The 17042-nt window shown below is 41.4% G+C and overlaps 1 protein-coding gene across 3 annotated transcripts in view; it reads left to right on the top strand.

The window, feature by feature from the left end:
* The first annotated feature begins 1286 nt into the window (after window positions 1–1286).
* The window catches only part of ZNF385B (zinc finger protein 385B), a 176825-nt gene continuing 161069 nt past the window's right edge, over window positions 1287–17042 (top strand). The window contains exon 1 of one of the 3 annotated variants that reach the window (XM_068948393.1): window positions 1287–1375. Coding sequence is in view for 1 of the 3 variants with exons in the window: in XM_068948392.1 (XP_068804493.1) it covers window positions 2956–3010 (55 nt within the window). In the remaining 2 variants the exon portion in view is untranslated. Of the gene's footprint in view, window positions 1376–1579; window positions 1630–2879; window positions 3011–17042 lie in introns of those variants that run through there. The other 2 variants (XM_068948396.1, XM_068948392.1) reach the window with 2 other exon arrangements.

Raw genomic sequence — 17042 nt, forward strand, 5'->3', positions numbered from 1 at the left:
AAAGAAACTGTTTGTGTCCTGTTTTTAGTGTCTCTTTCTTTCCGTAGGAGCCACCAGCAAATCGTTCAAAAAAACTTGGTGCTGCTTTAGATTTCAGACCTCTTTTGGCAAGAAACTTGTGTTATGTAAAGCACCACAAGGGCTTTTTACCTTAGTTTTTATGTTTTAATGGGATGATTAATTCAAAGTCTGAAAAATGTCTTGTCCTGAATTGTAAGAGAACTTGTTGAACATAAAACTGTAAACAACATGTGATGCAATTCTTGATGGTATTAGTATTACCGCTCTCCAAAAGCTGAAATTAAAATAGAGCAAGAAGGTTTTATCCAATCAATGTTAGATGTTTCTGTTTTCCTTTCTGCACAGGACCAAACAAAGCATTGCAGGACTTCCCCATCACTGGCGCCACATTCTGCACGAGACAATACCTGAAATATTATAAAAGGGGATACTGTTAGAAGGTTTACACCTAAATTTGTGTTTATTTATGTTTTTGTCATTTATAATATTAAAACTTTTATATGAAGTACACTGTTTTAAAGCTGAGCAAGGATTTAATTTTGTGCAAGCTACAAGACAACAGTTACTCCTAACGCTATGTTTTTCGTAACTCGCAGGCGGGCGTCCCAAGTCCAGGGGTCTCACTAGCGATCTGTTTGAATTTAGGGGGACAAACACGAAAGCCCAGTGACCTGACACTGAAGGGGGCCGGGGAGAGCAGGAGACCCAGTGTTGCTGCAGGAGTTTTCGAAAGCCGTTGCTTCTGGCACACGGCTGTGGCCCTGCGGCACGCGAGGCCCCAGACAAGGCTGCCGCCACCGCGACCCGCCACCTCCGTCTCTGCCAAGGGCGCAGAGAGGCGCGGAGCCCGGGAGGACCCTCAGCGGACCCTTCCTTCCCCTCTCGTGGCCCAAGCCCTGAGCCACCTCCATGGCCGGGCTCTCGCCCGTCGCTCTCCGCGGCTCGCACCTGGGCGAAACCGCGTACACCGAACTCCTGAGGCCGCGCCCGCGGCTGCCGCTGACCAACGGCCCGGCCGGGACCCTTCACCCCCGCTGCCGCGAGGCCGCTGAGGCGGCGGGCGGCAGGGGCGGTGGCGGCTCCGCCTCCGCCCACAGGTGCCAGCGGCCCCCCCCCCGCGGCAGCGCGCAGGCGCCGCGGCGGCGGGGGACCCCGGCCCTCGCGCGCGCTCCCACCTGAGCCCGCGGCGGCGGCGGCGGCGGCGGCGGCGGCAGCGGGGTGGGGGTCGCGCTGCCGGGCGGGGGCCGGACGCATGCGCCGGGGCGGCGGCGGCGGGGGGGTCCGGCGGAGTTGGGACGCGCTCGGCGGGGTCGGGCAGGAGGCGCGCTGCCTGCCGGCGGCGGCGGCGGCGGAGGTAAGGGGCGGGCGGGCGGCGCCGCGGGGCGCGGCAGGTGCCCGGCGGGGACCTTGCTCAATGTCACGGCGCGGCGGAGGGTGAGGCTGGAGTCGGGGCGAGCGGGGCGCCGCCGCAGCCCGCACCGGCGGCGGGGGCGGAGCGGGGCCGCCGGGGCCAGCCCAGCCCAGCCCGCCCCGCCCGGCCGGCCGGCCGGCCCCGCAAACTTTGGCGGAGCGGAGCGGAGCGGAGCAGGGCGCGGAGCGGGGCCGCAGGTAACGGCGGCGGCGGCGGCGGGTCCCGTCCCCCTGCCCGGGTTTCCTCCGACCTGCCCGGGTTTTGTTGTTTGTTTGTTTTGGTGTTTCCCCAAGCGTCTCTCGCGGCCGTAAACGTGTTTCTGGAGAATATAACGCGCTCCGCTAAATAGGTCAGGGTCTTTCTTTCTTTCAGGGGTTTTTCTTATCGCGGAAAGGTACGAGGCTTTTTTGTGCGCTTCGAGGCCAGACGCAGCTTTTTTGCCTGCATACCGAGTGACTTTTATTATTATTTTTAATAGTTGCACGGGCATAGCTTGGCTTTCCCAGTTTGTTGATCACGGAGACTTTGGGAAAGGTAAATTTCTAAGGCAATGGAGGAATTAACCTACATCGAGGAATCATCCTTGAGCTAGTTACCCGTCGTGGGTGTAAGTGCTTGGCATCACCGGCTTCTTCCCTGCAAGCCCCTAGATGGTGGTGGCATGCTTAAAATGTTAAACTTTGAGTCCTGGAAACGTTATGTTTCAGAGCATGTAAGGGAGAGGTGGGTGCATGGTTGTGTTTTTTGCAGGTGCAAACCTGAAAATTCTTCTTATTTCAGAGGAATTACTGTGAGAATATTTGTGCCTGTGTGATTGCTCATATTTGTTTTCTGTTGGCTTTTCTGAAAGATTGTTAAACGAACTAGTGTTCTGTTGATAGGCTTCAAATATTCCAGACACCGAGTCTTTATTGTCAAATTTGAATGGAAAAATCTGAAAATGGAAACGTTTGAACACCAGAAAAGTATTGTGCTTCTAAATTTATGGGCACTCAAAAGTTTAAATAAATCTTCAAAGTGAACACTTAACCACAGCTAACTACTACTTAGGGGAGAGGGAGAAGAAGGAAATTTCCCATTCTCTTTGCTGCTGCTTCGGTGATTTATTTCACAAACAATAAAAAAGAGAAGCAAAACAAGTCATCTGTTGTCGTGAAGAACCTACAAGCTTTTAGTATCTGAGTGAATGAAACGTGATAGGAAACGGTAGTGTAAAAACCTTTTTAGAAAAGTTCATGAGGACACGTCCGTATGGTTGTGTACGATCTGTTGCTACTGCAGGCATAAAATGAGATGCAATGGCAGCGTTGGTGGGAAGGAAGTCTAGGTTGCCAAAGGCAGGGTGGATATGCTTTTTGGAGCTTCTGCCTTGTACGGCAGCGACAGTTCTGCTCGCTAGTGGATGACGGCCCCCCCTCACTTCAATTCTGAAAAGGGGCTGTTGAAACAGAGAAAAAGGTCTCTGTGCAGCGTAGAGCTGATGCTGGAAGGGTTTTCTGGAGCTCGAGGGGGTTGAATTAGTTATGCTGCTCCTCCTTTTCCAGATGAGTAATCTTGCTGCGCTTTCTAGCCCCCAAGGTCAGTAGATTGCTTGGAGAGGAGGGAAGGGGGACGTGTTTTTTCTTGTTTCTGTGTTTTGGTTGCTGAGATGTTCCGCCACGGCTGCAAATCTTGTTCTAGCCCTTCTGATGTTTAGTCTCCCTGAGTCGCACCAACAACAGCTTTTTCTGTAGCTTGCACCTTTTCCAATGAGCAGGGATTTATGTGATTCTTGTTAGGCAGACCCCTGAAGACAGAAATAAAATCAATAGTTGTGTAGTTGGTTATGTTGTTAACTTTTCTCTGCTGTTTGATTAAATAATCCATGAAGTGGTAAGAAATTAGAAAGGAAACAATCCTCTTGCCGGTATCGTCATTAAGTGACCCAGTTTCTGTGCTTTTTCCTGATGAATATCTAATGTTAAACTTGAAAGTACTAATAAAATCTTGATGATGTCAAGAGATTTTTTTGTCGTCTTGCCTCTTTATGTAATAGCTGGAGCTGTCCATCATTGCTGTGTTCCTGTCCACACAGGGCTTTCTGTTACCGGATAGACAAATGTCTCTACGCTGACCCAAATCTCTCTGAACTAATCATTCTTCGCTGTTTGCATCTGCTTAGGGTACTTCTGGATTTGTTCTGCTAACTTTTAAGTGAGAGGATGTCCTTCTCCTTGAGTAGAGTTGTGCGGGGATAAGATGGTATAAAAATACAAAAAGGCGTTGAGGAAGATAATCTTTTGGAGGAGTGTAGGCTTGTTAGTTAATTAGCTTTTGAAGTCCTTAGACTTCAAACAGCAGTGAGGATTGGTGTGTGAAACATAGCAGATGCTTAACCATCATTATAGTCTTTGCTCTTCAGGTTATCACAGAGGCCTGTGGTTTGAGAATATCTACTCTAAAAGTTTGAGAAGTTCTGACATGAGACATTAGTGTTATTTTTAAAATGAACATATGCTGCAGCTGTGAGAGTCCCGAATCCTGAAACGTGTGTCAGTCTGTGACAGGATGTACAGCGCTTCAGTGCAGGGTTTTCTCTAGTGTACTGAAGCACCTCACAAAGATTAGGTCATCTGTAGTTAGTAGGGAGAAAACATGACTTTGCAGTCTGAATAGCATGCGTTACGAAATTCTGTTGTTCACCACTTTGTGATACTCCTTAAAACCATTGAAATTCCTTGAATATGAGCTTATAGGAGATGAGTGTTTTAGCTCTGTGATTTTTGTTTCATTCAGAAAATGATAGTACTAATGTCACCTATCAGCATACAAGCATGTATTTCTTATCATATGCGATTCTGTATTGCCTCTGATGCAGTGAAGGTAGAGGCAGACGTTAAGTGACGTAATAGCTCAGTTTCCAAAACAGAAATTTACTTGAATCTGTAGACTGGACCTCCGTCTCCTATTCCCAGGCTGATGTTCTCAGCGGGCTGTCAGAATGCACAGAGGGCTGAAGGAATTACAGTAACTTCACTCTCCTGTGCGATCCTAGTATCATATATTGGCTGAGTTTTGCCAGAAGCTCTACTTGCCTTACTTTGCAGGTGTAAGTCTAATATTGGTTGAAGGGCAACTTTCCTTCTTTTCTTTGTCCACGAGTGCAAAATGTACAGTGTCTTGAAAGGTGGAATTTCTCTTGATCCTTTTTTATTGCAGCTCCACAGAGCGTGATTAATCTCACTGTTGTAAGTTTGTTTTTTATTTACTTAACAACTGAAAATGTTTTTAAAACAAAACATTTTAAAAGTGCTAGAAATTTGAGTATTCTAAGGATTTTAAGAAATATTTTTCATAAAATTAATCTGTTCTCTGATTTTTGCATAATGCACAGAGCTGTCTGAGGGGAGTTAAGGCAAAAATTATATCTGCACAATCCAGTCATTTAACTGCATTCTATGTTGTTAGAAAAAGTGCTACAGAACAGTAGCAGATAGTCTAATGCTGCATACAATGGAAGTGAATGTTATTAAGTAAATACCACTTAATTCATGACGTAAGTAATATGTTAACAAATTACAGAATCACAAAATATTTGATAATTTTTTTGGAATAATGTGACTTTTAATGACAGGAGTTCAGGATCTTACTTTTGTTCGCAAAAAATGCCTTTTTCCTATGCCCTGCAATACATTATATTCCATGAAGGTGAGCTAACAGATTTCCAGAGTTGATGAATCATGCCCATTAATTTTCCCAGTTTAATTGTGTGTTTCCTTTCTAAATGAGTTTTTTTCATCAGATTGCCTGCAATGCTTCTTTTTGATCTCTGAAATGGAATAGTGTATAATCTTCACGCATATGTTGTACATTCTGCATGCAACTGTGATTTTTCTTGTGTATTAGGTAAAGCTGACATTGCTTTCTATAAACATATTAATTGACGTGTTAAAAATTCATTAGAGAACCTGAGCTGCCAAGGCTGTAGAAACAGAAGCCTTGTAAACCAATCTAACTCTATCAGTGCAGCTCAAATCCTTTACTTATCAATATTGGTACCTTACCATTTTGCAGGTGTTGAACTGCCGGACAGATCTTATAATGACAGGCACTGCTAATACATATCCAGCTACATTAGAGTTTTACTATTTAGATTATCTGAGCATTATTTGGATATGAGCAAGTTTGGTTGTTATGAAAACATTAATAATACTTCAGTTCATTCCTCAGTGAAATTATGCAATAATACTTCAGTTACTGGAAGCAACTTTTTTTCTGGCATTAAATATTTACAATTCAGAAGTTTAGGGGGATTTTATCTAAACAGATTTTTTTGGGCTTGTGCTTGTACCCTTGTTAAACACCCAAAAAGTCCTTTTCACCACATGTGAAAATCCTAAATCCTTTTCAATTACATAGCCTTCTCTGTCTAGCATCCTTTTCAATTACATAGCCTTCTCTGTCTAAGCATCACTTAGGTTTTAAAACCTTGTGAGTCCACTTTGAATACAGAGTGCAAAAATAGGTTTCACTTTACGTGTAGGTGAAATGCACCCTCTTCTGTGGCAGAGTGCAGGATCTGCATAATTATGCATCTTAGATAGCTGAAGTTCACAATTTTCTAGACCTTCTCCAGATTATTTTGCTTCATGACAGGAGGATGAGTATTGGTAAAATGCTATGATTCTGGAATATATTGGACAGTATTTTATTGCTCTTGGTTTTCTATGGGAGAACTATTTGGTGCAGAGATGCCAATGCTGAAAGTGCGGAGGACTTGGGGTATACCTGCAACTAAGTCATTCATTCTGCATGCAGAGTAGGCTAATCTCGTCTCCTTGTGGCTCGGTGAATCATGCTGAGAGATGTTTCACAAAGTCTCATTTTGCAAACAAACCACAAAGCTCAAAGCCTGTCCACTCTCTGATAATATGATGATATTCACCCCGTTACTTGTGCATGGCAGGGAAGGTGATCCTGATAAGACTAAAGTAAGTCTTGTGTATAAAGGAGGGTTATGTAACTGCTTAGTACAGGCGTTGAAGAGGAGCTCTGTATCTAGCTGAAATGATGGCCAGGAAACCAAGGCACTATTAATTGAAGTGAAGCCTTATATTGCAGTATTAAAGTGTATTTTTTTTCCTTAAAAAATAACTTTTGTAAGTGCCAGGGTGTTTGCATGTTTTTTGGTGTGGTGTGCCAGTCAAAATGCTGCCACTCTAGAACCAGCATATTCTAATACTGCTGCTTTATAATTGATTTTTTTAACCGCTATGTGTTGGAGTAGTGCTGATTCCCAGCAGAGGATGCCACCTATTGAATCCTTAACACTACTGAGCATTACTAAACTTGTAAGACTTGGTGAGCTTATAGCGTAAGTGGTTATAGCTGCAGGCTGCGTTGTTCTCTCTATTTATACTTGTGCAGGTACAAGACAGTTAAAGATATGGTAGGAGATTTTGTTTAATAGTCCATGCTGTTGAGTTTTAATTTGACACTTCTCAGTACATCCTGTTTGAATACAGGATCTCCTTGGGCCTATTACAGTTTGATGCAATTTCAAAGATTAATTAGCTCAAAGATCAATGATGTGACAGGCAGCATCAATGCATCATGCTTCAAAAAGGAAGGAAAGATAAAAACTGTGTAATGGTATTTATGTGACTTTGCAGTGTTTATTTGAGGGTGGTGAATTGTCTCAATATTGTAATTTTGAGCTTTAAAAATGAGCTCCTTTTCCTCAGTCAGGAAAAAAAATTTGGCTATAGAGACCTACTATCAAGACTTATCCCAGAGAAGACGCATCCTTAAGATATTAAGTAAACACTCGGAAAGTTCTAACTCTGTTCTGTTCAGAAATACTTCTGAGGAAGGGTATGGGAACCTCCAAATGGGATTTTGTAATGGAAATGCTAACATAAGCTAGCAGAAGAATATCTGGTCTGTGTCTCTGAGTGACTGTATATCACAAGTGGAAATTACATAATGTTTTTTTCTTCTGGTTACCTGCTAAGAATTGGACTGTGAATCTTTAACTTAGCATTGGTTACGTGCAAATACATGTAATTGCCTAGATGTACTTCATGTTACTTTTAAAATGAGATTATTTAATAAATATTACTAATTAAAAAACCCTTCTTTATGGCTGTTCAAATTATATATCAGTGTAAAAGCTTTACAGAAAAATTTTCTACTTTTGTTCCTTTCTGCAGTCTGTTATCTGCAATGCAGGTGTGTTCTGTGTCGGACAACTGCGTATTTGGTAGGCTCTGGGACCTGTTCATAGTCAATACCTTGTTTGATGCTTAATTCATTCTCTTTTTAGTCAGAGAAACAAGCGTATCTGTATTATATACATCAAACAGCATTAAGAAAACTTAGAGGTTGCAAAGTTAACTATTTAAAAATTAGAAAACACTAAAAAAGATGTTGTCTGTTCAACCTGAACTGAGCTTCTTGTTGCATATACGTCATGAAACATTTTTCTGCAGGACTCTTGCAACACTTTGTGTGCAGCTGTCGCAGGTAAGTGCATAGATGTTGCTTTCTTAGTGAGAAATGGCTCTTCAGTTTTCTTGGGGCATGGCTTGTCACTCCAGCATTATTCTGAAAACGAGAGCTTTGCACTGCTGCTCAGAATATAGTAGCTACGTGCTTAAACAATAACAAATTCAATCTTTGCAGCTCCTTTGTGACATAAGTGGATGGCATTCTCCCCATATAGACGGAGAGCTGAGGCACAGTGACAGGTCTTCGGTAATGTTAGATGTTCAGCTTGAGAGTTGTGCGAGCTGGTCTGTCAGAATACATGGAATGATGTAGTTCATCTTCGTAGCGGAGCTGCAGTTGCTTTGAAAAGCAGCATGAGCATTCAGCGCTTCTGTAAACTGGAGCTCTCAGTTTACAGCCTCAGAGAGGCGCCTAGAAAATGAGTGCAGAATTAGTGATTTTTGTGTGTAAGGATTAGTTTAAATGACTTGCCTAGCATTACTAGCAGCTCCGTGGTAAAGACCAGGCTGCAGTCAAATTCTGCACTGCAGCATTCAATTGCCTTAACCTTGAGAGAATCCTCTCTTGCAAACTTCTGCTTTTTTTCGTAACTTCTACAGCAAATGAGGCTGTTTTTTTAGGAATTAGGTTTTTTATGACTTATGTTTATTGTCTTGATTCATCTCCAAAACGGGTCTAATCTCTCAAAGGGAGGAGAAACATGATCTTTTAGTTTAAGGAGCCTTTTAGCTTTTTAAAAGAAGCAAACTATGAAATCTTTAAATTCCACGCTAAGGAATCATGGTAGTTTTTTGCGTTGTTCATTGACGCTTTTCAAATATTTAGACGCAGAGCCTGGCTGTTGGAGCTTATGGAATGACTGATAGAAGAAATAGATTTACTACTTTATGGACCGGTATTAGAGGCTTGACATGCTTTGTCTGTGCATGCCCCTGGTATTTGCTCAGATATATTCAGACCTCAGCCTGGAAGACTTCACCATAGTCTTTTAGACGAATGGCATCAGAAGCAGCAAGATCTTATTATAGACTGTCTCATGAGTCCATTTTGGCTGCCCAAAACACAGTTCTAGCCTCTTATATAGTATGAAAGAATACTGAGTACAAAGTTTGGTAGGAATGTTTGATGCTGTCCTCTTATGTTGTATCACACTGCTCAAAGACCAATGTATTTTTTCTGCAAATATATAAAGTGAATTTTGAAGATGGAAATCACTGTTTTCATTGGAAGTATCAGAGACTGCTGTAGCTTTACTGGGGTAGGTTTGAACAAGACTAATACCACTTTACTCAGGATCTCTTCTGCACTGGAGGCAGAAGACCCAGATGCTCTTGACGATGTGATATTCCTGAAAGGCTAGGCAAGAGTCACCTGCACTGGCATTTTCTTTCTCTTCTGCACAGGTTTGAGGAAAACATTTCAAGTCAAGTTCTGCTGTCTTTCCCCAGCATGTGGGTTAGTCTCACCAACTCTAGAATGCTACAGAAATAGCTCAAGAAACCAGACAGTGGAGCTTATGAACTTCAGCGTGCATCGGAGAAAACCGCATTGATGTTCTCGGTGATAACAAATGTTGACAAAACTAATGTCTTAATTTGATTATATCGTCAGCTATGTTATAATGCCATATGTTAACTCAGTAAATGTGATGAGTCCCAACTGTACCTTCATAATTACGGTTTATCACATAACTCAAATAGGATGAGGAGAAAAAAGTGAGAAGTAGATGCAATAGGAGTGCTGTAATGCTTATTTTTAAGTCCTGTAGTAAATTTACATTAGCCAGTATTTGTATGCGTAACTTAGTGATGGTTTGTTGCTGCAGTTAAGAGACTGAAAAACCTCTGCCCTTGGAGGGACCTGCTCCCCATGGAACTCTTATGTGTTACTTGTTGCTCTCAAAAGCTTTTCACTTTGCTTCCCAGAGTCTATAAATTGGAATAATGATCAAGCTTTTGTATAGAAATTTTATAAGAAAGGATTTGAATTTTCTTCTCCATATACAGAGTTGGGCATCTAGATCTTGGGTGAGGATAGGAAAATCTGCAAATGTTCTTGTTAGGGGGAAGGACTTTATCCTAATCTGATTTAGAAAAGGTCAGGGAGGAAGGGGAGGACATGCTAGTTTTAAATACCAGGTCACATGACGCAGAAGGGCTGCAAGGACTCTGTGGCCAGAGTGTGGGACTTGTTATCCCTACATGCAGTGCCATGGCACTTCCTGCCGTGATCAGCACAGTTGATCGAAGGTTTATGGCTATGATAACTAAGGGGACTGTAATGGGGAGTTAGGAGTCAACAGTGTGTTTCATACTTAGCGTGGGGATCTTAGCAGATTCACTTTTGTGCACTGCTGTATAAATGTGCTTTTAGTAGTGACGTGATGTTTTCATGGAATGCGTCTTGATTTTAGAGAGCTGAAGATCACATTTTCCGTATGACAATACATCTGAGTTTTACATGTTTTTGATTATATATTTTTGAATGTTATCGGTTGCTGCCCTTTATTGTTAGGACGCTGCTGTCACGCTTTCCCATCTTAAGATGATGTGACCCCTCAGATTTCTTTGACATCAGTGACTCGTTGTAACAAAAAAATATTTTTTTGAAAGTACCTCCTAAGGTTGAAGTAGTTGGCACTGGACCAAAAGGGTACCGATGTTTAAATGGAACATTTCAGCTTGCATTTTTGAATAGGCTAGTTTTCAGAAAAGGCCATTAATGTTTTTTAAGCATTGTCAGACCTTCATCTCCAGAATGCTTGTTACCAGGATTTATATTTGTATTTTCCCAACAAGCTCTACAGAGAGCTACCGGAGTAGTGTCAAAGGCATGGCGGAGCTAGTGAAATAGTGTGAAGATGGAAAACTTCAAGATTGCTTGGGAGCCTTCAAGTTTGAAGGTCACGTATACCCTGTAATTCCTTGGAGCAGAGGGGTATGGACTAGACTTGCCCCGTCCTGCTGTAAGGAGAGGGAGGGAAAGGGGAGACCCCTGGCTGGGCTGAGGCTTTCTCACTGGAAGATGCAGTGGAGGAGACATCACACCTGCCAAGCCCTATCTGAATGACCTTGTTGCAGTCTATCTTGAGGAAGTAAGCCTGGGGGGTGGGAGGAGCGAAGGACTGGCCTGTGACCTTGCTTGGGTGCTTTGTTCCACCTGTCATGTGTGGGAGGTAAATCTCATGATTTTTTTCTAGGCTGTATAGCAGTCTCTTGGCTGTTGGGATAGTCTAGTCTTGTGCTTTATCAGCTACTTCTGGGGTGGAGGCTGGGCTCCAGCTGGGGGTTGTATTTACCCTCCTTTCTGTTCAGGGAGGGGTCAGATGGGGTGGCAGGAGGAGAGGATATCTATGGGAAAGAACAAGCCCAGGAAAGGTGAGGGCAGCAGAGGGGGCCGGCTGGAGAAGAAGCGAGGTCTCTGGGGCTGGCACCCATGGCCGGCTGAGTGGGCGGACTTTGGTGTCTGGCTCCCACCTGCCTCCATCCTGGCCCTGCTCCCATTGCTTGTCCCTGCCGCCTAGCTGTGGTCGCCCGCCAAGCCCACCTCTGCCGTGTCCGCTCAGACTGCTTGTCGTCTCGGCCATCGTCCTTTGCTTGAGTAGTTTTAATGTCTTGACTTTTCTAATTTTTCTGGCCCTTGCTTTGGCTAACTGACCTTATTTGATGGTATTTGACCTAGTTACAGTATCGGATTCGCATCCCCATTTCTGGTTGAAGCCTAGTTCTAAAAATTTTAAGAGTAACCACCCAATAGCTGAGGTAGCCAAGTAAAATGTGAATCTTCAGGTGGATGCTGCCCTATTTTTAAACAAAAATGTTTTTGAGCCACTTCTCCAGTCAGTCAAGCCTGAAATAAAACTATTTTTCACTAGTTAAATTTTTCACATACCTTCCCCCCCCAGTAGAATAAAAATAGCTCTTTACTTTTGAAGTTTAGTTTGTGAAATGTGTGTACATATTGAATATTGAGTGAAAAATGTATGCGCCTCCATGTTTTAAGGTATTTGGGAAACCAGAATTATGAAAACTGAGTATCAGACTGACATATATGCACTAGACTATTGCTTGCAGTTAGTTATGATTGTGACTGATATATTAAGTTATTTTATATTTATATAATTACTTTCTAAGATGAAAATTCTTGCATTTGTTGATGAACTGCTTCAGTAACTACAATTATTAGGTCATTAAAAAGAAGGTGGGGAGGGAACAAATATAAAAAATATATCCATATCTCTAAAAACACTTTACATAAAAAGCTCTGTGCTAGAGGATGATTTTTATGCTGCATTTTATATGGTCCTGGTATAATGGGTTTCTGGCTCACTAATAGACTTTCTAGGTTTTATAGTAATACTCTGAATACTTACAAACCCTCTTGCATTGTGATTTTTCTATATCTTTTCTTCAGTTAACATGTCTGCATCAGATTTACCTCTAACCCTGATTTACTGCTAACCCTTCAGAGAAGATCTGTTATCACCTGACTGCACTGACTGCAAAATCTGGTATCAGGAAATGATCAGGGAAGGGAGGGGGAAAAAAAAAAAAAAAAGGTATTTCCTGAAGTGCGCTATACATTGGTAATGGAATGCTGTAAATAGCCTGAAGTGTTCTGTTCGTACTTGTGTCTCACCGCTAGATTTAGATTTATTTGATCAGTGGTTTATATTACTGCATGTATAGACTTCGATTGCAAATTTCTGTCTTGAAGTGCATAGGAGTTTTGGCTAGCAACAAAAAAATGAACCAAGTCTAAAGACTGTATACAGGGCTGCATTACAACGCATGCATGCAAGACAGTTAAGTCTTTACAAAACAAACAAAAAAACCAGAAAAGGTGACTGAGTTTCACAGGGCTTCTATGCTATGAAATTAAATATTGATGTTTTTCAGACAAAAGTGCCCGTTTCTAAGAAGAAAATAACCATCTGCTTGAAATGTCTTCTAATATTTGGCAACGTTTTATAGAAAATATTGCCAATTTTAGAGCTCTCCGATATGCAACAATGCAAAATTATATGCTTAACTGACCCTTTAATTAGCTGTCATTCTGTCTCACATGACTTATAGCTCTGTGACTCCTATGTAAAAAATGATATATGACTTAATGAAGCGGAAAGCTAGAATGGGTTCACTCCTCCAATTGTTTAATATTTTCCCCTAGCTAGTGACTAGTGTGCTGGAGGAGAAGAAAGCAGCAATAAGCATCTTCTCATTTATTATGGCAAGGCTATAAAAGTCCATGTTGCTGTGACTTACGTCTCTTTGCTTCCTTGTCACATACCCAGTTCATTAGCGTGAGGGAGGAATGTAGCTCTTCCATAAAGCATAAAAATACGTAAGAATGGGAATGCACGAGTAATTTTTCTTGCTCAAACTTAATTTAATGCAGCTATTTCACATATCCTAAATCTAGCTCTAACTTTTTCTCAGCAGTAGAGATAGTGTGATAGCATGGTTTAGTTCCAGTGGTGTGGGGAAAACCCTCATCAGGCAAACAGGTTTTTTTGTTTGTTTGTTATGCAGTTCTGAGGAGCTGTTTTTCAAATGGCTGCTTTAACTACTTCAGTTACTTTTGTGTACAAAGAGATTATTGCTTGCCCTATTACTTTTATACCAGAAGTTTCTTCAATTATTATGTTTCTGTTAGTTTCATAATATTTCTGTCTTTACAAAACGTTGGATGTGGTGGTTCTGATATTTGTAACTACAACATTGTAGATTCAGATTAGTTAATCCTGGTTTTATATTGGTTTACCTAGTATGAATGTGTCTAACTGCTTAAAGCTTTGCCGAGTATTCTGGAATGAGGAGGAGAAAAATCAGGGATATCACAGTAATGAGTGGGACTCAAACTTGTTCTGAGCTCAGGAAATCATTTGTGTTCCATTTGGAGCAGCTGTTTCTTGTAATCGGTGATTTAGAAGTAGCATGAAAATTCCATTTTATTTTGTAATGCAGTTGCATAATTTATGCTCAATTATCACCCTCTTTCAGAAGGCAAGTAACATTACTAGTATACCTGTGTCTAGTGTCTGTGTGCGTGTGTGGGGAAGATGTTTAGTTATGAAGTTGTTGGGATTGATGGACATTTCCTACATATTCTAGGAAGTTCCTATTCCTTATGTAGTCTGTACTCCTATGTCTGTGGAGCTGTGAAGTCTAGAGCCTTTGCTGTTTCACATCCGTGAGTTGTGGTCCATCTGTGGAGATCTGTAGATCCATTCTGTGGCGTTTGTGAAGTTTGGATTTAGCTGTTGTTAATCTTCAGGGAACTGTGTGATACCTTTGCAGTTTGTATGATACCACGTACGTTAACTACAGAGCTTAGAAGCGATGAAGACTGCTACCTACTTTCGTAATGACAGAGAACATGTATTTTGGGATTCACAGTGGGTGATGTGTGTTTTGCCGTTGCCAGGTGTTTCATTCATTGATTATTTCAGGTTTGGTAGAATTTACAGGTCCTTCCTTCAAATTATCATTTTCTACTGTTCATAAATATTTATTCAGGATTTGTCAATTTTGCAAGCTCTTCTGGAACTTGTAGCCTGCGGCTCATTCCGTTCAGGAATTGATAGATATCTGAGGGGGGGGGAAAAAAAACCCCACAACACTCCCTTATGACCAAATGGCTTCCCAGCCCTGGCAGTGGGTCTAATTGTACAAGCAGGCTGTGCAGATCATAGTTGCATACCTGTATCTTAGAGTTCTGGGCATCGAACTCCTCATTCTTTTAAACGTCAGTAGAAGGTAAGTCACAACTTGTGGTTTTACAGTTACAATTTGTGCTTATTTTATGATCTCAGTTAAGACAACAGAAGTACAGCGTTGAAGGAACTGTCCAACCTTCTTAGGGTATGTAGCAGAGCTTGAGAAACTATTGAAAGGCAAAGGCTATTATTCATGGAAAGGTAGGTCAGTTCTTTTAAACTTAACCATATTTGGTGATATGTTTAGCTTGTCATTCTAGAAATGAATTATAGAAGCTTTCCCAGCACACCTGACATTTTTGCAACCTCTCCTGGGAGATGTCAAACAAGTTGTAATTTCTGCTAGACTTCAAGGAGGCTATTCTGTAAGAGCTAATAGGAATCTTGCCCAAAGGGCAATTCACCTGAAAAATAGCTGTTTCCAGAATAGAGCAAGGAGTAGGCACACCACTTGCAGAATAATCCTCAAAGTGCTTACTACCAGAACAGCAAATTTCATAGTACAATCCCACTCGTGCTTTTCATGTTGCTGTATAAGAAGCTCTAACTCATTCCTTTCAAATCTGGATGGATGCTTTTCAAAGGTTTACTTGTCAGGCTTGTATCTCAGTTGCAAAACAATTATTTGGGAAGGAGTATTGCTCCTAATTCTCTCCATGTGTGTCGCGTTCAGTCTTCACTAAGAGGTAGGTAAAGGTCATCTATTGAGAGGTGCTTTGCATGTAAGGCTGTATTTTAAGGTGCAAATTAGTTAAGTGAATTTAGAGAAGAAACAGGACATTCTCTTTCTTGTTTAGGCTGTCAACTAGGAAGAAGTTTTAGTTCGTATGAAATATGAGGGTCTATGTGGAGGTGTTATAAATAAATCTGTTTAGATTTGCATACAGTTACGGTACTAGCTATTGATGCTATTAAGATCTTTCAGAACCTTAATTTTCCCTTGGGCATCTTTTGTCCAATTACCAAGTAGGCATATCCCTGCTTAACTTGGGATATGATCAATTATATTTTACAAGGTGATATGTCTTATAGGGAGCTGTAATTTTAGTTACCCATTTTTCTGTGGTAAGAAATATATGTGCTAAGTGTATATGTGAATTTAGCAGGGCAACACTGATAACATCTTCATTTACTTAGGCATTTGCATACTTGTTGAGCACCCTAAGTAATGTCACAACAAGGTCATTACTGACCTGTTGAATTATTCTTGTTTCCTTCTCTGATGCCTTTTACTCTGATGTGTTTTAAGGTGTGGAGACATTGGTGTGTGTGACTGCAGTCATGCAAGTGCTTTTGTGCCTCTGGGTCCCTCTTTTAGGGTGATTGTCACGTGTTTCCTGATCCACCTGTACAGAAGGATTTCTGAGATCAAAGCCTAAATGTATTACTGTTAAATGTGATTAGATGCTGGACTGATATTGTGCAGTTTTTCTTTCGAGTGTTCTCATTCATCTGTGTTCTTCAGTTAATCTTGGGTGACATTTTTAACTGCTGAATCCTTGGAAAACCATTCTGAAGAGGAGGACTTTTTATTGAGAAGTGGAGACTAAGGGCCACTATCATGTGCACTTACTCTCTAAACAAGCAGTTCTCAAATGTTCATCGTTGCTCAGACTATTTTTAAAGAATAAATATTCTTTTCTGTGAAGTAATTTGCTCAATAAGTAGTACTTCAGTATTAGAAGAAGACACATTTACTGCTGATTTTATGTATTTGAGTGGTCTTATTTGGCTGGTAAATCTAATTTCTTTCTCTCTATAGGAAATTTAGGACAAGTATCCAAAAGGCAGTGCCAGTATGATCAAATCAAATGTTTTTCAGCTTGAATAAAATACTCTATGAAAGCTACAAACACTGTATGCCTTACTGGCAGTGTTTAGACTTGCAGTGTTTCAGGAACCTTGGGATTAGTGTTTATCTGTCCTATAAAGGACACAAATCATTTAGATTAGAAGTAATCTGATTGTATTGAAGTACAAATTATAGCACAAAGGCCATTCAAGTGGGTTAAGTGACCAGGGTTGGTAAACACCATATGACTGCTGATTGGTTGATGAAAGAGTATTAACTGAAAGATAATGATGGATTTTAATCCAAATCTCTAAAGCACAACAGCTGTAGATCTCAAATGAGTTCACTCTCTGACAGTGTTTTAGGACACTGATTTATTTGTTCTCAACTATTTTTCTTACACAAGAATTAATTTGAAGTAAAATTCATTCCTCCTCTATAGAATATAACTTGTCCGTTTGGCCTTCTGTGATTAGATTCCTATTCTGTGTTCAGTAAATGAGGTCACTATGATTTTTATGCACACGGGAGGAACAGCAGTGTTTTTCTTTCAGTGTGCTGAAGTACGTTAGAGCAAATTGTTGCATCACCCATCACTGAATGCATGGCAT

This window comes from Struthio camelus, chromosome 6 (assembly GCF_040807025.1).
Source record: "Struthio camelus isolate bStrCam1 chromosome 6, bStrCam1.hap1, whole genome shotgun sequence".
Lineage (NCBI taxonomy): Eukaryota > Metazoa > Chordata > Aves > Struthioniformes > Struthionidae > Struthio > Struthio camelus.